The sequence below is a fragment of the Tachysurus vachellii genome, chromosome 20, assembly GCF_030014155.1.
Source record: "Tachysurus vachellii isolate PV-2020 chromosome 20, HZAU_Pvac_v1, whole genome shotgun sequence".
NCBI classification, from domain to species: domain Eukaryota; kingdom Metazoa; phylum Chordata; class Actinopteri; order Siluriformes; family Bagridae; genus Tachysurus; species Tachysurus vachellii.
This window is the reverse complement of record NC_083479.1, coordinates 10,596,012-10,618,820: the sequence shown is the minus strand read 5'-3', so window position 1 is coordinate 10,618,820 and position 22,809 is coordinate 10,596,012. Positions and strand designations below refer to the sequence as shown.

General features: G+C 38.4%; 1 protein-coding gene across 2 annotated transcripts; it reads left to right on the top strand.

Moving 5' to 3' along the window:
* The first annotated feature begins 963 nt into the window (after positions 1 to 963).
* On the top strand, positions 964 to 20,667 carry robo4 (roundabout, axon guidance receptor, homolog 4 (Drosophila)). Of its 2 annotated transcripts, none has more exons than XM_060896194.1 (19): positions 964 to 1,244; positions 2,691 to 3,017; positions 3,771 to 3,928; positions 4,113 to 4,233; positions 6,767 to 6,905; positions 7,046 to 7,173; positions 8,393 to 8,508; positions 8,649 to 8,880; positions 9,435 to 9,556; positions 10,072 to 10,228; positions 10,624 to 10,815; positions 10,909 to 10,951; positions 11,035 to 11,150; positions 12,062 to 12,367; positions 13,219 to 13,323; positions 13,425 to 13,563; positions 17,832 to 18,041; positions 18,296 to 18,639; positions 19,898 to 20,667. In XM_060896194.1, the coding sequence occupies exons 1-19, from the start codon at positions 1,199 to 1,201 to the stop codon at positions 20,089 to 20,091; spliced, it is 3,195 nt and encodes a 1,064-aa protein (XP_060752177.1). In that variant the 5' UTR covers positions 964 to 1,198; the 3' UTR covers positions 20,092 to 20,667. The 2 variants fall into 2 exon arrangements, with proteins under 2 accessions (XP_060752177.1, XP_060752176.1); XM_060896193.1 differs by having other exon boundaries at positions 10,057 to 10,228.
* Positions 20,668 to 22,809: the final 2,142 nt, after the last annotated feature.

The following is a 22,809-nucleotide window of genomic DNA, read 5'->3' as shown; positions in this document are numbered from 1 at the left end:
CTAAATAGTAACACCCCTATGTTAACAAACAAAAAAGTTTAGTTGAGGAACTTTTAAAACATCATGGCTGGTGGAAATATGAAATAGTAGAAGGTTTGGAGAATATTCCACCCTCAGTCAGGGCAACATAAATCTTATATGTATTTAATTTGCCTACTATGTTCTTAGAATATTTGAATCTCTGAATTTGGAAGTTTTTCCAAAATATATTATTACAATTTAATTCACTGATGTCATAAAGATTCTGTAAATATATATTTTTTAAACTTGTTACTGAGGAGGAATGTAAAGTGTTTCCCTTAAACTCTTAAAACCTCTTAGCATTACCAAATTAGGTAAATAAAGCCTATTAAAGGGTCAGAAACGCTCATCCTCACGTTCCACACTGCACTCTTTGGTCTTATCCTACAGTAGCTAGCTAGGGACTATCATTTACTTTATTGACTAGCATGAGAAGGTCACCCTAATCCTATCCATAACCCTCGGTTGGCATGATTCTTGATGTTTTTACCTTAATTAACTTGGTAGGATGCTTTAAACTAAAATGTAAATAAAAATGTGCTATTGATGTAGATAATGTAGCCTATAAATGGCTCAAGTCCAAGAAAAGTGTAGCAACGAAGTGCGAAGTATTTCCACTGTTGTCCATATAAAACGCAAGAAAAGCTGGACATGTATAATAACTGTATAAAAGAGAAGGAAAGAAAGAAAGAAAGAAAGAAAGAAAGAAAGAAAGAAAGAAAGAAAGAAAGAAAGGTTCATCATAATATTAATTAAACACAGTACAAATGCTGAGGTGATAATAGGCGTCATATTTGTGATGTCACCTGCGCTCGCGCTTCCACGGCTGTTTGGGGAGTGTCCCAGATCCGGATGGCGCTGTTTTTAACGTAGGAGCTGAATGTGTGTGTGTGTGTGTGTGTGTGTGTGTGTGTGTGTGTGTGCGCGCGTGCGTGCGTGTGTGTCAGAGAGAGAGAGAGAGAGAGAGAGAGAGAGAGAGAGTTTGCTTCTCGACCTATTAACGGACTTGTTAAATCAGACAGTGTTATTTTACATCGACCGGACTTGGAAAAACTAAGTATATTTAACACCTACTTATGTAAACCTACCGCTGCTACCGGAACTGAACAGACCCGCGATGCTTTAAACCTTTGTAGAACTTCGTTTCTCTGGTTAGCGCGTGAACAGAGCAGCGCCGATGTACAGGATTTATTTGGTTGCTGCGGTGTTTCATTGCATTCAAGGTGAGCAGAGAGTGTTTAATAGCTAACTGTATTATTTACTGACATAATGTGTTAGTAAGTATCTATAATGTATAACCAGTATAATCACTGAACTATAATCGTATATATTTATATATATATATATATATATATATATATATATATATATATATATATATATATATATGTGTGTGGGGGGGGTGTGTGTGTGTGTGTGTAAAACTATAAAGTCTTCAGATACATGTGTGTATCATGAATTTCATGGAATTATGGAATAGTATATCAGCATGCATCATGAGAGGGTTAGGATGTGTTGTATTGTATTTTTCTATAGGTCTATTATACAGCCTTTTTAAAATGTAAACATTAATTAATACACTGCTGTTCAATCCCAATTTGTCCACTGTTTTCCTAAAAATTCTGCATTCCATAAAATAGACATCAAGCTTGTAGATCATTTATTTCCGCCTTTTCAGGAAATTCCCATTTATGAGACAATAGAAACTTTTTTTGTTGATCACAGGTTTGCCAAGAATGTATGACATTCCAATCTACATTGTTGAGCTGCTTACACTCCTGTAGTTATTGGAAGTTGGCTGAAGTGGACATACAAATATTCACTCAATACACTTTTAAGATACAACTAAAATACTAGGAAGTGGAGAATAGTACACAACTAGGCTTTGGCCCTCTTATACACATTTTCTTTTTCACTAGGAAAAAGTTACTCTAGCAGATAGTAACCACAAAACTCAGTCAAGTGTGTTGCTTTGTTTCAATCATGCACTCCTATAATGACATGATTGGCGTGTTTTGGTGCTGGGTATAAAGGGGTCATTGTAAAAAGTCAGTAATAGCAGTGTCTGTGCTGGAGGGCTCTCTGCACAGGTGATGGATATCCTGTTAGGTCTTGATTGTGTTTGTAAGTGAAGGCCTTTTGTTCCTCTCCAAAAAAACTGACTGCTCTTCAATTCCTCACAGGAAACAAATTTCCTCTTTTTGCACACCGAATGGTCTTCAACAGCAGGCATCTGACATGAGATTTATGATGCCATCTAACAATAGATGTTGTTTATTTATGTTGGCTTTAGAGTGCCATTGTCACTTGGCTCTGAATATGTCTTAATCTTCAAAGGAAGATGGTTTTGATTAATACAATTTTTTTTCAACTATATTTAATCCTCAATGAGACAATTGGCTTTAACAGTTTGGTGTAATTGTGTTGCCAGGGAGAAGCCAGGTGGAGTTGTATAATTTAAGAATTATACACAGAAAATTCTATATTCGAGATCGTTTGTCTTTTTGAGCTCATTCTCCACACATACAGTATCAGTGACAACCTATTGCCTACACATCTCAGTGAGCCATATGATGGATTAGATTTCTGTTGAATATATTTTCAGTTGTCAGCTGTAGTTTTGTAATATGAAAGAACAATAATCGACAAATCTTCTCCCTTTTTTTAAGGTTCCAGGCTGCGTTCTGATGAAGTTTCTCCCCGGATAGTGCATCACCCGTCTGATGTGGTGGTGCGTGTCGGGAGTCCTGCCACACTTTCCTGCCGAGCAGAAGGTACCCCAGAACCATCCATCCAGTGGCTCCGCAATGGAATCCCTCTGGAACCCGAGAAGATGGAGGGCCAGTCACGACCCATCATCCTGCCTGAGGGAAGCCTCTTCTTTCTCAGTGTGGTGACTGGAAAGAAGAGTCAGTCTCATGAAGCAGTGTATTCCTGTCTAGCTCGAAACAGTGCAGGCAGTGCAATCAGCAGGAATGCCTCTCTGCATATTGCAGGTAATAAAGACTATTGCTTTATTACTATGCAATACTTATGGAATATCACCTTTTTTGTGTTTTGTGGTTTTGACCTGGTTGAGCGAAGACCTAATTAAACAATTTTTTATTGCGGTTTTCCTTATGCTCTTACTTAGATGCCTTATTATGTAGGATTTTTGTAATCCACATCCATGTTCTCAATAAAGACAGACAGAAATCGATGAGGTGGAGCAGTATAATTTACTATTCAAACAGGCTTTAAGCTTAAGGTCAGAATTGGCCAGAGGATGCGGAAGCTTCAGAAGATTGTCAGTGAGATTAGTCGGGGTCAGGTGTCAAAGTTTGCCCTCCGTCCTCAGACAAACACTGCAGTAATTGAGCAGTCACAGCACTTTGTCTTTAGAGCTCAAACATGCAGCTGTTCAGTGCATTCCACATTAAAGAGTCGACATCAGAGCAGTGTTCGCTGCCAAAATATCAGGGCAAGCAAAGTGCACTAGGTCTTTATGTTCCACTAGTGAAAAATACAGTGGTAACTAGAAAAGTAAGAACATTGTATATTGAATTCACATACACATATACTGGTAAAACTATTGATTCTTAAACTTTATATTGCAATGAAAGCCTATTTGATTTTTGACCAAAGAGTGCAATTTCTTATACAGTGTTTGGTGGTATAAAATAAATTTTGAGGGAACACTGTATCCTGGTTAATACATATTCTGTGCATTTCTTTTGAAGAGGTGCTAATGAGCTTGTTTTGATTTGCAGCTCTGCGTGAAGAGTTTCGTATGCAGCCTGCTGATGTGGAGGTAGCTACAGGAGAGGTGGCAGTGATGAACTGCAGCCCACCTGTGGGACATCCTGAACCTAACATCACCTGGAGGAAAGATGGCGTCCTCATCAACACCACAGACGAACACTATACTGTGAGACTTGATATTCTGAGTCGAGTACAAAGACTGTTTGTTTTCTTATAAAGCTGACGTGTAGAAGCAAGACGACTAACAGTCAATTTTCCATGTATAGATCCACTTTTCTAATTTCTGAAGTTCAGCATATCAAAGCTATTTTGGTGACTGGGCTACATTCTTGTCATTCTTTATTGCTTAGGAGCTCAATGGGAAGTTGATAATAGCTCCAGCCCGGAAGCAGGACGCTGGAGTTTACATCTGTGTGGCTGCAAACATTGTTGGAGTCAGAGAAAGCAGAGCAGCAAGGTTAACAGTTCTGGGTGAGCACTGTCGATATGTAATAGATGTCAGCAAAATTTATCGAAATAATTTGATATTTATAAAGAATAGTTGGCGTAAAGAATGACTGATATTTGAATTGTTTTCATCCCATTTCTTATACCATGCCTGATATGTTATGGTAAGAGTAAATGTGAATATATTTACATTTACATTTATGGCGTTTGGCAGACGCTCTTATCCAGAGTGACGTACAAAAGTGTTTTGAAGTCTCTATTAGTGAATACATTAACACTGGTTCACTAGGTTACAGACTTAGGATATCATCAAGCTAAAACGCTGTTCAGGGATTTTTTTTAATATGCACATTTAAAGGTGGGGTGTACGATGTTTGAAAGCCAATGTTGACATTTGAAATCACTAAAACAAACACGCCCCTAACCCAAATGGGTCCCACCCCTGTATTGATAGCTCCGCCCACACATACATACGTAACCCAGGCAACAAATGGAAAGAAATGTGTCGTTATCATAGCTGAAGGGAAGAACAATACGATTGCTGATAAACAAACAAACAAAAATTACACACAAGCATAATCATGCAAAGGACGGCATATATTAGTTCTGTGAAACAAAGCAAAACCAACGTTACTCACCTATCTAGAAGGAAAAAAGTAACCTCGGCGTCCCATCTCAGGCCTTCCCGCTCCTTAAGTTCTCTCCAGCACTGGAAAGCTGATCCTATATTAACATGGTTCCTACTTCTTGCCTTATCTTAAGCCTTTTTTCGCTTTTCGTTTTTATCCGCCATGTAAATGTTTCAGTCGCTTTCTGCTAATGTCACACATGCGCACTGACCACTCTCTCTGCCACTTTCTGCTCATTGGCTACACGTTTGTTTTGTTTGCCGGCCCGACTCAGCTTTCTGAAGCATTTCTCAAACATCGTACACCCCACCTTTAACACACAGGGAAAATAAGTGCTAGTTTAAGTGTTTCAGGAAGAAAAGGGTCTCTTAACCTGTTGTTTGAGGATGACCAGAGACTCAGCTGTTCGGACATCAAGAGGAAGTTCAATCCACCACCTTTGTGCCAGAACAGAAAAGAGTCTCTCTGTATACCTACCTCTTACCCTGAGAGATGGTGATACCAGTTGAGCATATAAAACAGTATACATATATTGTAATTGTACAGTAAATGAACAGCTTTAGGACACTATACTGATCATGTTAATGAGGAATTAGTTTATTTGTTAAATAGGTTGCATTGTATATGAATAGATCTGAAGTGAATGTCAAGCATGAATGTCAAGCAAATTGCTGATCTGTTTGAAGTGTCATGGGATTGCACTTCAATATTTTGTTACGTTCTCATTAGATTGATGTAACTCATAATATGGTGATATCTCAGGATTCATTCATTCATCTTCTACCGCTTATCCGAACTACCTCGGGTCACAGGGAGCCTGTGCCTATCTCAGGCGTCATTGGGCATCAAGGCAGGATACACCCTGGACGGAGTGCCAACCCATCGCAGGGCACACACACACACACTCATTCACTCACGCAGTCACACACTAGGGACAATTTTCCAGAGATGCCAATCAACCTACCATGCATGTCTTTGGACCGGGGGAGGAAACCGGCGCACCCGGAGGAAACCCCCGAGGCACGGGGAGAACTTGCAAACTCCACACACACACAAGGTGGAGGCGGGAATCGAACCCCGACCCTGGAGGTGTGAGGCGAACGTGACAACCACTAAGCCATCGTGCCCCCCATCTCAGGATTCAAGTGAGAAAAAAACATGTAGGCCAGAGATTAGATTGACTAGTCTGCAACTTTTTATATTTTTAATTCTCTCCATCTGCTGGTTAAGGGATACTGACTATCATTAATCAATTACTAGATTATGTTTAATGTTTCCTCTATCTATAGCCAATACCAAACAAATTCCTCACACAAACTGATGTGTTTCTAGAGACTTAAAATACCACACATATACTGGAATATGAAAAAAGTTTCTATTTCATTAGCAATAAAATCTGAGGTGGTAAAACATTATAACTAAAAAGTAAATTCCTCACTTTGTAACAATAGCAAAGGATAAATTTTGCTACAGAGTGAAATCACACACTCTGGTCCTTATTTCACTTGAAAAACCTTAGCTACACTAACTAATAACACATTTAGGTTTAGTCTCTCAAATGTTAGTTACTATTAGATAACTTTTAGGTTTAGATTTGTTAGGAATCTAGGTCAACTACTTCAAGCTGGAAAAAACGTGTGCCTACTGTATGACATTATATATATATATGCTTATAGAGAAATGTACTGTAGTTTTGCAAAAAGTTAAAAGTATTAGGTAAAAGAAAACCCAAGTAGAGGTACTTAAACATGGACTACAGTATCAAAGTAATTGTAGCATGTTAGCCCGCTGAGTTTTTTAAACCAAATTCCCACTGAATTTCCTTAGACCCCAAATCATTTATGACTGTAAAGTATTTTTGAAAAGCTTGCATTAGTTCCCTATTAAAGCACATCATTAAAGAGCCCTCCTTTGTCTTTGCTCTCCAGAGAAACCAGTGTTACTCCGTGAACCTGAGGACGTTTCCGTGAGCTTGGGCGAGTCTGCACATTTCTTCTGTGAGGCTAAGGGTGACCCGATGCCCACACTGGAGTGGAGCAGAGAGCAGGGGCCTTTACCCAATGGCAGGTTCGAGACACAGCATGACACTTACTGTATGCATTGGAACAGCCCAGGAAGTGTGTTGATATCATGTAATAAGACTATGATGATATTCTTACTGGTCAAACAGATTAATAAGTGTTGTTTCTATTATGTATTGGTATTAGGTATTTGGTTAATCCAGACCAGAGTCTTCAGATCCACTATGTGACACTACAGGATGCAGGAAGGTACACCTGTACTGCGGTCAATGATGTAGGCGAGTCTAAAGCAAGCGCTCAGCTCTTTGTGGAAGGTAACAGATTAGTGCTCAGCATTAACCGAATTCTCTTTGAACGATGTATTGCACATATAATACGTTTACAATAAGACTATCTGAATAAATTTTACTATTATATTATTGTTATTACTCCAGAAGTATTGTAACTGCAAGGCCAATTATTTTTGTATTATTTTTCTTTTGATTTTAGGTTTTGTTGTTTCTTTAATTTGTACTGTTTGTTCATTTTGTTGAAGATGGGATGACAGATCATAATTTTAGCTTTTCTTTCCTGATATTTACATCTAGACATGTTAAGCAACTTTTGAATATTGCACTTTTGGTCATCTTAATGAAACTAACACTTTTGTTGCATATTTTATTGCACATCACTTGCTTGCAATAACTGCATTTATCTGGTGCTCACTGACATCACCAAACTTGTTGCATTCTTCTTTTGTGATGCTTTTTCAAACATGTAGCTCTGCTTCTTTCAGTTGTTGCTTGTTTTGAGGGTTTTCTCTTGTCTGTCTGCTCTTCGGGAGGTGTTCTAATGTCTGGGATCGACTTGTCCAATCTAAAACCTTCCATCTTTTCCTTTGTTGAGTTGGCAGTTTTGGGTCATTAACTTGCTGCATGATGAAGTTCCTCCTAATAAGATTGGATGCATTTCTCTGTACTGTATATGGGTAGACAGAATGTTTCTGTAGACTTTTGAATTTGTTCTCCTGAATGGTGGATTGTAATACCTTTGAACCTGCCATGTGGAGGTTGTTGCTGATGTTACTGACTCTTGTTTTTGGGCTTTTCTTTACAACTCTGTAATCAACTGCTGTTGTTTAGATCAGACGATGTTGGGTTGTTACTACCGCAGGGGTTTCTTTTTTTTTTGTTGTTGTTGTTTTTTTGTCCTATTTGTGCAATGGCTCAGTTTCTAAATGGCTTTCTTTTCTCATATGGACAGCTCTGATGTCTTCATGATGATTCTATCTATCTATCTATCTATCTATCTATCTATCTATCTATCTATCTATCTGTCTGTCTGTCTGTCTGTCTGTCTGTCTGTCTGTCTGTCTGTCTGTCTGTCTGTCTGTCTGTCTGTCCACACACACACACACACACACACACACACACACACACACACACACACACACACACACATATAAACTGTATGTTTGATTGTATACATTTAGCAATTCTTCATATTCTAATAGTATTTTATTTCCTAACATCTTCATGTTTTTTGTTGCTCCAGGTACAGACAGCAGCACCCAGAAGGATCTGCATAAAGAATTATCTGCCCTGCGCATCAGTTTAGAGAATGTAACTGTTCTGAGAGCTGCATCTAACATCTCACAAGTCACATGGAAGGTATACATTTATACATCATGTTACTGATTACACTCCAGGCATCATGTAGGTAGGAAAATTTAGAAAGTTTAGAATTTAAAAATTTAGAATTCATTTGTATACGTGTATTTTGAAAATCCTCTTATGTTTCTCTTTGCTAGCTTCAGTCATCATCTCAACAACTACACTACCTGGATGGCTTTGAGGTGCTATACCGCTCTCTTCTGCCTGCCAGTTCTGATTGGACAGCACAGAAAGTGGCCCATCCTGCACTTTACACTCACATTGGCCCCCTAAAGAGAGGCTACAAATATGAGTTTAAAGTCCGGCCCTATGGGAGCAGTCTTTATGGGAGAGAAAGTAACACAAGGCACTTGAGAGTCCCTGAGACTGGTAGGTCCCCAGAATGGGTATAATGGCACACTAATGTGGATTTATAAGTAAATTTGGAGGTATATATATATATATATATATATATATATACATTTATATATATTATATTATATTATATTATTAGTAGTTATAGTTGTTCCAGCTGCAGTTTTTGATTTATGTGATTCTTCTTGTTTTTTACTTAGTAAGCATTGAGCCAGGCCACCTTTTTTGTTTAAATAAAGCTATAAAATTATAGAATGACTGAATGTTACATGTAGTTAACTCGTTATCTCAGGTACATTTTGAAGAGTGTTTATTATTAAAGATCTCTTTTTTTCACGATCATCTTTATTACTGGGTGCATAAGAATAAATGTGACAGAAACAGCTAAAAAATCTAAAAACAATATATGATTTTTTATTTATACTACTTTATTTCAAAGTAGCTCTCAGGACAAAATGAGAACTTTATGATAAGTAATTTATAGACAATTAGACTCATATATTTAAAGGTTTTCTAATTTTTTACCACTTGCAGTTTAAGGGTTTAATAGTTATATCGTATGTTCCTAGTTCCCAGTGCTCCTCCTCAGGATGTGTCTATAACAATGCCTGCTGAACACAATGACACGGCCCAGCTAAGCTGGGAGCCACCGCCTCATGAGGCTCACAATGGGATTATTCAGGGATACCAGGTAATACACACACACACACACACACACACACACACACACACATTTCTGTGTATAACCTTCCAGGTCAGGAAGTCTAATTTTAGTAATAATACTTTACCTACACCTAAACCCTAACCTTAAACCTGCTAAACGTAAACCATTTACCACTTTTAGCTTTACTACAGAATCACTAAGATTGTTTTTAACAAATTAATGAATGATAAAAACGTATTTAATTTATTTAATTAATGAATTAAGCTTATTGTGGCAACTACTGTAAATATTACTGGATTACTATGTTTCCTAAAGTGAATCCTGAAAGAGATTAGATTTTTTGCCTAGCTCTGTGTAAAAAAGGTCTGAAGGTCACATATAAAGTAATATTTAATTACTAATACTGTAATTAGATTTGAGTAAAACCAGCGAAACAGTCACACAGGAGCACAATAATGACAAACGTATTACTAATTATTCCTAAATACAATATAGTATGTGTATACAATGTAAGATGTGTGTTTCAGGTGTGGTGTGTGCAGGAAGAAGAGCAGCAATATCTGAACTGGACAGTGGACAGTGGCACACACACACTGGACATCAGACCACTGCAGCCTGGCAGGGTGTATTGGATCCGAGTGGCAGCAGTTAACGGTGCCGGTGTCGGAGCTCAGACTAATCTATACAAACTGCTCATAGGTACCATATATACAGTAGCCTGCAGAGAGGCTGTTTAAGCAGCTGTGTTTTCATTTATTTTGTTTTATACAACTAACACCTTTGAAAAAATTCAAACGTTATGGGTTAATAAAAAACTTCACCTTTAGATATGTAAAGTGGAAAAGTATTCTAGTCTTATAGCATCCTGTATTTAACTATGTTTCTGAGTGTCATCTGGTTTCTCCTTAACATAAGAGTAATTGATTAAACATAGTATTTCTCTTTGTTGTGTCTCTCTATACACTTTTCTGAAACACTTGCAAACATACTTTAACACCAAATAATCATTGTTAACCTATATAGATCTCTCTCTCTCTCTCTCTCTCTCTCTCTCTCTCTCTCTCTCTCTCTCTCTCTCTCTCTCTCTCTCTCAGAGTCAAATCAGGAATCAGCTTCAGATCACAAAGGTTCACTGAGCATGTCAGATGTATTGGCTCTAATGAGGGAGCCAGTGTTTATCGGAACTGTAGGCGCCCTCTTGTGGTGCATAATGATGGTTACAGCTGCTTGTCTGTATCGGAAACATGTCAGACCTGCCAGTCTGAGAGGGGGACCTCACAAAACAGGTTAACAACGAATCTTACAAATATACTACTGCTTTTTGTTCATTAAGCCACATTTTTTTGTTGTGAAAGCAATTTTTTCTTGTTTTTGTTTAGGTTTATATCGACTTGCTAATGAAGATCTCATCATCAAGCACAGGTATAATTATTTTGTAATGTTCATGTGTTAGGAATTAGATCAAAGTTTTTCCGTTGTTCAACATTTTTTATGCTCCTGATTAGGATGGCAGCCCCTGATTCTCCATGGATGTCAGGAGCTTGGAAGCCTGACTTGGCTGGTGAACAGTGCCAAAGCCAGTGGACACAAAACCAGGAGAAGCCAGATTTCAGGAGGACCAGTGAGTCAGAACCAATTAAACTAGGGCTAGACTCACCTTCACTCGGATGTCAGATTTATCCTGTTGGGATGACAAAAGTCTAATTCTCACTTCTCACTCTGTTTGTCCAGTCCAAGTCTGTGTGAACTGAATAATACTGGGTCAGTTAAATGGTTTAAATGTTGGTGGAACTTCAGGACAGAGTTTACATAGGGCTCAGATGATCAGCCAATGAGCACAGCTAAGAAGAGAAAAATTCGGGTATGAACAGACCTGACGGAAAAGTTTACTAAGAAATAAGAAATGTACATATTATTTCATTTTTGTGCTCATCAGTCCAGACATCAGGAATAGATTGGTTTCTGCAGAGCAATACTTGTGCATCAGATGTTAGTTTGGCAGCTCACATGTCAAAAATGGCAAATAAAACCCATAATATATTGCATATTTTGTTCACAGTTAAGTCTGAATGTTCTGAAATTGAAGTGTACAAGGGTTTGCACCGTAGTGAATATACTGTACATAGGTCCTGTCTCAGACCGGACATTTTGCTTTACACTTACGCTAACACATTTAGACTAGATGGTATCTATACGAAAGCACTCTTGAGCTTTGCAGACAGAATAAGCAGAAGATTTATTGTACAGTATATGATCCTTCTCTCTTTCTTTCTGATCTCTTTTCTCTTCCTTACTAATCATTATTCAGGTGACATAGAAACAAAATCATTAGTTTAGCATATTTTCTCAGCATAGTATAATTTTATTCTCCACCTTTAATCTAACATTCTCTCAGGGCATGTCTGTATTTATAAGGACAAAACCCAAATTCTGCTGTAGCCTAATCCCTGCAGTACTCATCACAGTTAATTATGACCAGCACTGGTTTGATATAATATAAATGTTTCTTCTGTATCCTCTCTGTCCTCTTAGCTCTACCCATAACAGCAAAAACAGACTCGTCTGTGCCAATAGTGCCAGACAACTGTGGTGTCTATGGCACCTTCTACGTGGAACTGACTGGTAATGGTATGAAAACTTTTAACAGTCCAGAACGATGTCCCAAAATGCCTCACTGCAACACACAGCAGTACAGCTCAGAGACGATACGCATCAGTCAACCTGTTGCCAAGTCACCCATGACCAACAAGCGGCAAGTAGTGCCATGGAAACGGGCCCTTCCTTCCCAGCCCAATATGGGTATTCGCAAGGAATCCTGGGAGAAGAACTTTAAACGAGGTGAGATGATTAAAGGTGATTTGGCAAAGATAGATGTAAGCTTGTCTCACAATGTACAATCAAGCTCATGATATATATTAAGACACAGTGCACATAAAACTCTGCTGAGTGCCAATATTTTTATTATTAATATTTCCACTATTCTGGTTAACCTCTGGTTATAAGCTCACCGTAACAAGTGCACGTTACTGTCAAGACTTGTTTATCTGAATACGACAATAAAAAGTATAACTACTTCAACACATACAGCACATTATTATCATGACTGAGTCTTAAATTTGCGGGTGGTGGCTTATTCTATTATGTGCAAGAATAAACAGAATATTATATTATTTGGGTAAGGGTAAATCACTGTCGTAAATGATAAATTAAAAACAACTGAACAAGACCTAGCTAGGTCTAGATAATTGGAGGCCGTCATGTAAATGGAGATTCTTGAATTTAAGTCCTTTTAGACATTGACCCTGTTTTGATTAATTCCAGAATCTAATCAGTTAATTTATTGTTTACAGTGATAATTCTACATAAATACTACAAACATTCAACCTCTTGTGTTTATATCACATTGACGAGGAAATCTGTTTGATCAAGTTGTCTACATCTATTGGCTTGCATCAAATTTCGTCATACAACACAAGCAGGATATAATCACATCATGCATCTTCTTTGTATTATCATTCTGTCCTTTTTTTCTTTGAATGATTTAGAACATAATGGGTTCTCAAAAATGCCTGTATACTGGTTTAATTTTCTCTCTCTCTCTCTCTCTCTCTCTCTCTCTCTCTCTCTCTCTCTCTCTCTCTCTCTCTCTCTCTCTCTCTCTCTCTCTCTCTCTCTCTCTCTCTCTCCAGAGCTGCATGCAGTAAAAAGTGCTCCATTAGTTCCTATACACCAACAAGCACTGATGCTGCGCAACACATCCAACATCCATCAACATAGACTGAGTCAGACTTCAGGTATCTATTTTCCATCTGTCTGAGCATTGTGTTCATGTCGTCTCAGATCCCTGCATAATGGCAAGCAGTAAAACACTCCTGATTTCTCCTCTGTATTGTAGGGGGAATGTCTGAAAGCATAAAACCGCTCACTTCTCCCAGGCTTCTGCAGTACTCTGCTTCACTGCGTTTGGTGGATATGTTGCCCACTCCTCCCCCTCTTCCAGTGGACGACAACCACAGTGTCAGCTCCGAGGAGGGGTGAGAACGGATCCTTATCTTTCACCTCTTGGCAAAAAAATAATAGTACATTACTATAAATCTAAGAAAAAGGAATCTGTATTTTTTATGAAGGTCAGTTTAAAACTCAAGGAGGAAGTGTAGTGATAGAAAGGTGTTGGAGAACAGAATAATTTTATAATTCTATTACTTTTTACTTAAGTTATAATTAAAACCATTTTCAAAGAGGTTATGTGATGGCCTATTCACTTTCTTCTTACTTTACACACACACACACACCTCTGTTCAGGACTAGCATACATTATATTCTGCTTCTGGCCTTATCTATGTCCTATTACAGCATACACCAAGGTTGCAGGGGCGCCTGGTGTCTGAGGAAATGACAACTTGACGGATATCCATCAGGGTTCAGTTGGGCCTTGAAATAGAATAAAAAGGAGACATTCCAATCTGTTCAGCATATTGGCGAGTATGATAGCAGAGATGGTAGTAGAGATTATAAATGAAGCAATACTTGAGGACATAAGTGTATGATATGTCACGTAAAGATGCAGAATGTTTATGAGATAAGTAGGGATGAGATGGTGAGGTGTTTTAAAGATTTCTTGTTTTAAAGCCTCTCTGTCGATGATACACTATACAGTACTGCTGTATTTGTTTTTTTTTTTTGCATGTACAGTTGAGGCCAAAATTATTAGCCCCCTTATGAAATTAGACAAAACTCTTGATTTCTCCATGGAAATGACCATTAACAACAAGTGTTTTATAGTGTGTTTGTTTCCAAAATAACAAAGACAAAATCTCCACTAAGTTTGATTAGGATATTTAATTGAAATAGTGAGTTGAAACAAGAAAGGGCAAAAATGAAACGTCCAAAATTATTAGCCCCCGGTCATTAATAGTCAATAGTGAACCCTTTCTGAGCCACAACTGACAACAACCTCTTAGAGTAGTTCTTTACTAGGTTGGCACAGGTTTCCTGAGGGATTTTAGCCCATTCTTCCATTGCAAATTGCTCCAGCTGGTCCAAATTACGTGGTTTCCGAGCATGGACATTCACTTTGAGCACTCGCCACAGATTCTCAATAGGATTGAGGTCTGGGCTCTGTGCGGGCCACTCCAGGACCTTTGTTTTGGTATCCTTCAGGAACTGTTGGACCAATTTCGATGTATGCTTTGGGTCATTGTCTTGTTGGAAGACCCAGCGACGACCTAAGGCTAGACTACGAGCAGATTTCTGCATATTATCCCTCAAAATGTCAACATAATTTTCTTTTTTCATGATGCCATGCACCCGAACAAGGCTCCCTGTGCCTGAAGCTGCAAAACAGCCCCACAGCATGATGCTCCCACCACCATGTTTAACTGTGGGAACTGTGTTCTTAGGGTTGAAGGCCTCACCCTTTCTTCGCCAAACATAAGCAACATCCATGTGCCCAAACAGTTCCAGTTTAGTCTCATCAGACCAAAGCACAGACTCCCAAAACTCATCTTTACCTTTCAAATGTTCACGGGCAAACCTCAGTCTAGCTGTGATGTGCCGCTGTTTGAGTAAAGGGGTTCTTCTGGGACGATGGCCCTGAAGCCCACCACGATGAAGAGCCCTCACAACTGTGTTCCTTGAAACATCAACTCCAGAAGAGGCCAGGTCAGCAACAATCATCTTGGCAGATGTCTGGGGCATCTTGCTGATATCTCTGACTATTTTCCTCTCCAGGGTTCTTGAAATCTTGCGCTTACGACCACGCCCAGGTTTGTTTCTTACAGAATTTGTCTCCTTGTACTTGGCAATGATGCAACGTACGGCGGTTCTAGACACTGTGAAAAGCTTGGAAATGGCAGTATAGCCTTCCCCCTTATCATGAGCCTCCACTATCTTCTTTCTGAGCTCAAGACTGATTTCCTTTGTCTTTGGCATGGTGAGTAAAAGTAGTCTCTCCCAATAATGTGTTCAAGTGCCCTGTTCCTTGGAGTCCTTTAATGCTGATTGAATGCCCAGGTGTTGTTAGGAAGCCAATTGACTGCACAGGTGTGGTTTGAAAGCTGATTGATTAATTAGGTGTGTTTTGAAAGCTGATTGATTAATTGGGTGTGTTTTGAAAGCAAATATTCACAAGGGGCTAATATTTTTGACCACCCCATTTTCACTATATTTGATTATAAAGCAAGCCTAAAAATGTATTTTATATTCCAAAATGTACCAAAAGCTACTAAATAGCACTGGCGAATGTTTGATTATATCAAGTTTTATCAATGCTGCAAACATTGGAAAGATCTTTAGGAAAATGTTCCAAAATTCCTGGGGGGCTAATAATTTTGGCCTCAACTGTATGCTAGCAAAGCTGTCTAATGTAGTCAGTTGGTGGCCTGGTTCTAAAACACATTTCTACATTATTTTGGATATTAAAACACTTGCATTTGAAAGCAGAAGAAGTTCATTCTCAGAGTATTTTTAAATGAAACACACTTCCACTTAAACTACACATAGTTTTATAAATCCCCAGTACTCACAGGAGAGGATCTGTGACCAAGCCCTGTCATTAAGCATAAATGGAAAAGGAAGTCAGTCTCGCTCTTGGCCAGGAAACATTTCCAGCCTACAGCTCACTTTAATGGACTTGCTGCTCCACTCTACTCATTAGAGAGTCTGGAAGTGTGTCAAATTAAAATGCAGCCAGAATTCACAGAGACAAAGGCCACACAGGTCTTAAGGCCAGAAACTAGATTAGAGACTAGAGACAGAGGAAGTGGCTTACAGAATACCTTCCTACACAGTGTGGGTGGATAACAACCCTCCGAAAAGTAACGCTATGTTCCAGATCAGAATGTCGCCATTAGAGATAACACAGTATGACTATTTATTTTTTATCTCTTTCCCCCAGGAAGGCATAAATAAATACATTTAAAAAAACATAGGTTTTTGTTCAAAAAACTCAAAATAAATAAATACATAGATAGATTTCACAGTGGAAATGTTTGTAAAGTTAAAATAAACCTAATGGAATTTCAGAATATTTTATAAATTTATTAAAAAAAATTACAAGATACAAGGCAGTATGTGCAAAGCTGTAAGAGAAGATATATAAGGATTAAGACCTATAGTAGTAATACATAATAAAAATTAGAGCTGTTAGGCTGTACATACATTAAACACTGTAAAAGGTTGAAAAGTACAGACTATAAAATAAATGGAATGAATAATGACAAATACAATGTAATCTATTCTATTGCACTGTACGGTAAGTAGCGTAAGGGATGCAAAGACTGAGGTAAAACAGATCAGTGTCAAGATCACTATATAGACTAAAAATTCTACTTCAGAATTCCTCCTATATCCAATTCAGTGTTTTCTACTGATATTGATACTGAATAACAGATCGCTGGCATTTCCACTGACCATTACTGTGCTCAGTGGTATAATGGTATAAGAGTAACACCTCAGTTCCATTGTCCCTGATATGATACCTCTATTTCTTCCCATGCAGAAATTTCCTCTCTTGTGCATTTCTTTTTATGTCTGCGTTCAGCTTTCTCTGTTTTCTCCATCCTCCAGAAACATGCAGATAGGTTTGGCTATATTAATTTGACCTTGAGTGTATGAATGAGTGTATGAATGTGTGAATATGTGTATGTGCATGGTGCGCCTCTATTGGACTGGCATCACATCCATAGTGTATTCCCCATATCCAGGTTGACCCTGGCCAGGGCAAAGCCTTTACTGAAGGTGAATGAATGAATGAATGAATGAATGAATGAATGAATGAATGAACAGACTTAAACATTCGGAACTTTCATTCCAGGATGATATTATTTTTGAAACATTAAAACATGTGTAGGTAATACAGTTTTTTTAAATAACTGAACAAGTACCTATAATATTCATGATGGATATTGGATCGAACTTTAGTCACCATTACTGTGTGATATAATAACAGAGCTTTGGTCAAATGATTCTTTTGAGACTATGAAACAAACCTGCTCAGATATTGTTCTAGGATTTTTACAATTGATCCTTATCTTAAATTAAAATGAGTTTTTAACACAGTATTATAAATAATTGCTCTAACTCATTTATGAGTCAGATTTACCTTACAGAGATTATAGAGCTTGAGTTGAATTCAGATGAATAAAATGATGTTTTTAATTATGGAACACACATAAAAACCTGATAGCAGTTCCAGTGTTATGCTTTTTATCTCCAACCATGTGAATAAACTTTTTGAATTCAAGTGCTAGAAAATGAAATGAAATTTCATTGAAATTGAAATGAAATGTATCTCTTTCCGCAGGTCCAGTCGGTCCACTAAGTTGACTGTGGATGTCGGCTCTCTGCAGTCTGTGTGTGCAGCATCAACTGGCTGTCCCTCTCAACACAGTCCTTCCTACAGCCATCTCTCTACTGCCTCTTTCTGTCTATCCACTAGTGACCAAGACAACACACTAAGCACAAAAACGCACGAGCAGTATCTCGAGCTCAGTCCTAACCCACACAGACACAGGTGACTGAAGTTTAGACTTACATCTCAGCATGCTATTTATTTTTGGTGTTTGTTTTAAAGCATCTACATGGGTTCTCTTTGTATTCTCCATTTCTTCATTCTTTCTAATGAGTTTCTTAATCTAGAAATAGAAAATTCAGGCTGATACACAGCTGCTGACCTTCTGCAATACCTTAGACTTTATATTGTGCATTTTACATACTGTAATGAAAGAATAAATATGACACCTCATGACTTTGTGCATTTATTCTCAGCACCCTGAGTGAGAAGTCTTCCTCCTTGCCGAGGCCATTCTCTCCGACACCCACATTCGGCTACATATGTGGACCGTCTGGGCGTGAGGCACAGGCTGATATAGATGAGGATCAGGAGTCTCAAGCAATAGGATTACGGAGAACAGCACTAAGGGCCACACCTTCCTCCTGCTGCAGCGACTGGGAGGGCTCGCTGTGGAATGGCTGGGGGTCAGTGTCAGAGGGGAACACAACAAGTGCAAGGACGAGCATCATCAGCTCTTCAGATGGTTCCTTTATGAACGATATGAACTACGCTCGCATCATGACCATGACAGCAGAGTCTATGAATGGATCTTTATCAGGCAAGTGAGCATCTGTAAATACTGGTGTTTGTAACTACTGACATCTGTAAATAGAGACGTCTGTAACTTCTGACACCTGTAAATACTCGTATCTGCAACTACAACATCTGTTAATTCTGGTGTCTGTAAATAGTGATGCCTGTAACTACTGACATTTGTATATAGTGACACCTGTAACTACTGACATATTAAATACTGGTGTATGTAACTACTGACAATAAGAGACTAATCTAGACTAGTACTACTGTCTACTAGTACTGCCAATAATAATAATAATAATAATAATAATAATAATAATAATAATAATAAGCTACAACTACTACTATTACCACTAATAATAATAATAATAATAATAATAATAATAGTAGCTGTTCTGCTAACACCAACTAAACCACAGTCTTATGCATTTGAATAAATTAAAAAAAAAATTGCTGTTTTACTTTGAGCTATAACAGTATATAAAAATATATATTCCAGACATAATGTTTAATCTACCTAAAAACAAACCTGTACTGAGGGCTGAACTACAATTCATCAGCTCCTAAATCGCATTGGCTTTGTATGTCCACTAGATGGCGAAGTGTCATCAGTATTTTTGGATTATTTCTTCACAGTGTTAGACTTTTGGTTGGAGGTTATTTCATGAAGTTTGTGTCATTGAGACTGAATAACATTTCACTTTATAGTCTCTACTCTTTGTACTGTTCACTACACACACATTAAATTTATAGCTATTTCCACCATTCTACTTATCTCCATGCCTACCTTTCATAAAGCCTCGTACAGCACATACAGCATACATCCCCCTTCTCATTCCTGCTCTGAGATACCACAAACAGTGTTATAGAGATTAGACGGCTAATAATTTAGGCTGTATCTTGACACATTAGCTGAAGGATGTGTAGAGAGGGGGGTTACGGGAACAATAGCGGCTCTCAGGAAATTGAACGGACGACTTCACCGTTTATTGTGTCACCAAATCAATCACATTTCTCAATGGGGTTGTGCAGAGTTCCCATTTACCAAATTGTTTTTTTTTCCTCCAACAAAGTAAAATGGCTCAACCGTCTCTGTTAAAGAAACAAGATTTTGGAGACTGGTGTAATTTATTGAATTGTTTAGGACCGTTTAATATAGGAAGAAATGCAGTAGTGTGTTGCATTTCTTTATGCTATGTCTTATCAAGGTTGTTCATATTGTGTGTGTGTGTGTGTGTGTGTGTGTGTGTGTGTGTGTGTGTGTGTGTGTGTGAGAACAGATTTCTCGCCTCCCGGCTCTCCGCTGAGTATGCTGTTCCCCCCACGGGACTGTTTTGGCGAGGTGGACCCTCTTGCCGTGTGGGATTGGAGCACAGCCTGGGTGGAGGAGATGGAGGCCCAGTTTAGAGCGTCCACAGAGACGCCCCAGAACACAAGAGCCGAGCCACCACACAAACACACCTCACAGAGATGATCACTCGCTCTGCTGCAGCTCATTTCCACACTACATTCGTGTAGAGACTTAGGTTCGATGCATAATCAGCAGGAGGCTTTTCTGCAAACCTGCTGTTTATACAGTGTATAACAGGATGATTATATAAAAAAGAAAGAAACTAGTGCTCTAAAATCTACAATGTAAATAAACCACTTTTATTTAATATCCAGCATCATGAATGATGGGATGTAATAGCCATCTCTGAATAGCACAGGAAATATTGTACAACTTTTAATATGTTTCTGTTGTATACTTTTAAGTTTTTTTTTAGATTTCTAGCTGTCTTCTTTATCTTTCTGTTCTTTTTATTATGGAAAACAGGCGTTATTATTAACTGAGCATCAGTCTAATCATGAACCCCGACTGAGATTTGTAAGCTTAGATCACTTTCCAACTAGTATTACTGACACTATTACATTAAGTTGGCTTATTCCCTAAATTAACTTTTGATATATTTCCTAAGTTGTTGAACTAAAATGTTATATTTGATATATTTACTAATTCCAATGTTCCCTCAAAAGCCATTTAATACAAATAAACTGTGCCTTGGTGATAGCAGCGGCTGGCAGCTTCTCTCTCTCTTATCAGCGCAGTAGTTTGCATGGCCTGGTTGTGTGTGTATGTGTGTGTGTGTAGTCACTGCAGTAGTTTGCGGCTGATTGTGTGAGTTTGCGAATGTGCAGAGTCAGTTTGGAGCCAGTGAATATTATAAAACTTTAATCCTTTTTACAAACAAACAGCATTAAATCATACAATGCTGGCCACCTGCCTGAAACACACACACATGCACACTACAAGTGAGGGATTATATTCTGTCCCCCTTCTTTACTCCCCATGGCCATATGCTTGGCATTGGTCACTCTCGCTCACTCTCTCTCTCTCTCTCTCTCTCTCTCTCTCTCTCTCTCTCTCTCTCACACACACACACACACACACACACACACACACACACACACACTTTGGATACATGGCCAAAAAGGCATCTTTTAATAGCCTGCTGTTAATCTATTGACCTAGTTTGGTATGAAACCTCACTTTACAACACATTTTTCCTCTTACTCTCTAACACTGTTTTCATGTAGCTTGTGTTTATTTTTTAGAGCCACACAGCCATTAGTCCTTGAGTATTATACATGTAACAATTACCATGACCTAATATTTTCCCCTTTGCACCATTCTAGCATTTACACACACAGCAAGCAAATCCAAACTGAGTTTTTGTTGAATCTTTGTTGTGAATACTGAACACATTAGTGCAGTAATAAACCTAGACCCCAAATGACCCCATTTAACTGTCATTAATGTGCAACACCTGCGTTATAATCTTCCTCTCTGTCTCTGTCTCCTTCCTAAATGAAAATGAAGCTCTTCTATGTGGTGTAGCGTCCAACTAAGCGTGGCGTCCAGGCCAGCTCTGTTTTCCTCACAGGGAAGATAACGTGGGGCAAGCATGAGCGATGAGGAGCAAGAGCCCTTGGGAGGAAACCTTCTCAGTGACCCATATCTGCTCCAGAGGATTAGATTCAAGAACCATTTTCAGTCTCCAAAAAGCTGCTTGTCTAACTGTTGTCTGATTTTTGTATTCCCAAATATATTTTAGAGCTATATATATATCATGCCTGTCGATTAATCAAATAAACGGCAAATGAACAAAATATTGAATTTTTGATATTCGAGATACTATCTATCTATCTATCTATCTATCTATCTATCTATCTATCTATCTATCTATCTATCTATCCATTTATTCATCCAATCTATGCTTCTCAAAGTTATACATAAGTCAGATTTTAGTACTTAAAGTTCAGATTGAAAGTTCATAATGTCTGTAATATATTTAGTGCCAAAGTTAAAAGTGTTTAGTTCATCTCTGACTCTACAAGCGAAGCACTACACCATTTCTTAAAAGCCATGAGGATTTGAACCGACCTTGTGTTACGCTCTGAGACAGAAACCATATAACACTATATAGATGGTGTTACTTCCTAGATCCTGAGCTCATGTTACTGTCTTTGTAGCTTCACATGCCATGTTATGATAACTCGCCTCTAAGTGTGTGTTTATGTATGCATGATGCCCTGCAATGGAGTGTCATCCCATCCAAGCTGGGCATTGGTGGCTCAAATGGTTATGGCTCTGGGTTGTTGAGCTTCAGCACAGGCAGGCTGCCACTCACGGGCTCTTGATTAAGGCCCTTGACCCTCTCTGCTCTGGGGATGCTGTAACATGGCTGACCCTGTGCTCTAACCACAACATCCTAAACATGGATATGTGAAGAAAATAATTTCTGTATTTGTGCTCTAATGTATATGTGACAAATAAAGTCTTCATCTATTCCACCTTATGGCTAGTTTTCATAATACCATAATTCACCACATCTATAACCAGATAAAGATACTGAAGCCGAATTTTACTGAAAACAAGCCATGCATGAGTTACTGTTTTTTAATCAGATTTTTGAATTTAGAAGTACTTTAAATCTTGGGAGCATGCTGAGACCTGAAGCTCTGTTGATTTATCAAGCTTGAGTGAGGTTATGTAAATGAAGTGTGTTAATTGTAGATCCTCTCCTGAATGAGTATATATTATTCAGTCTGCCACTTTAGAGGCCTTTAGTAGTGGTAGTTCTCTCTCATTTTCTCCATAACACGCAACTCCTGCAGCTGGCCATCACTACAGAATATCGTCTTGTGTTTT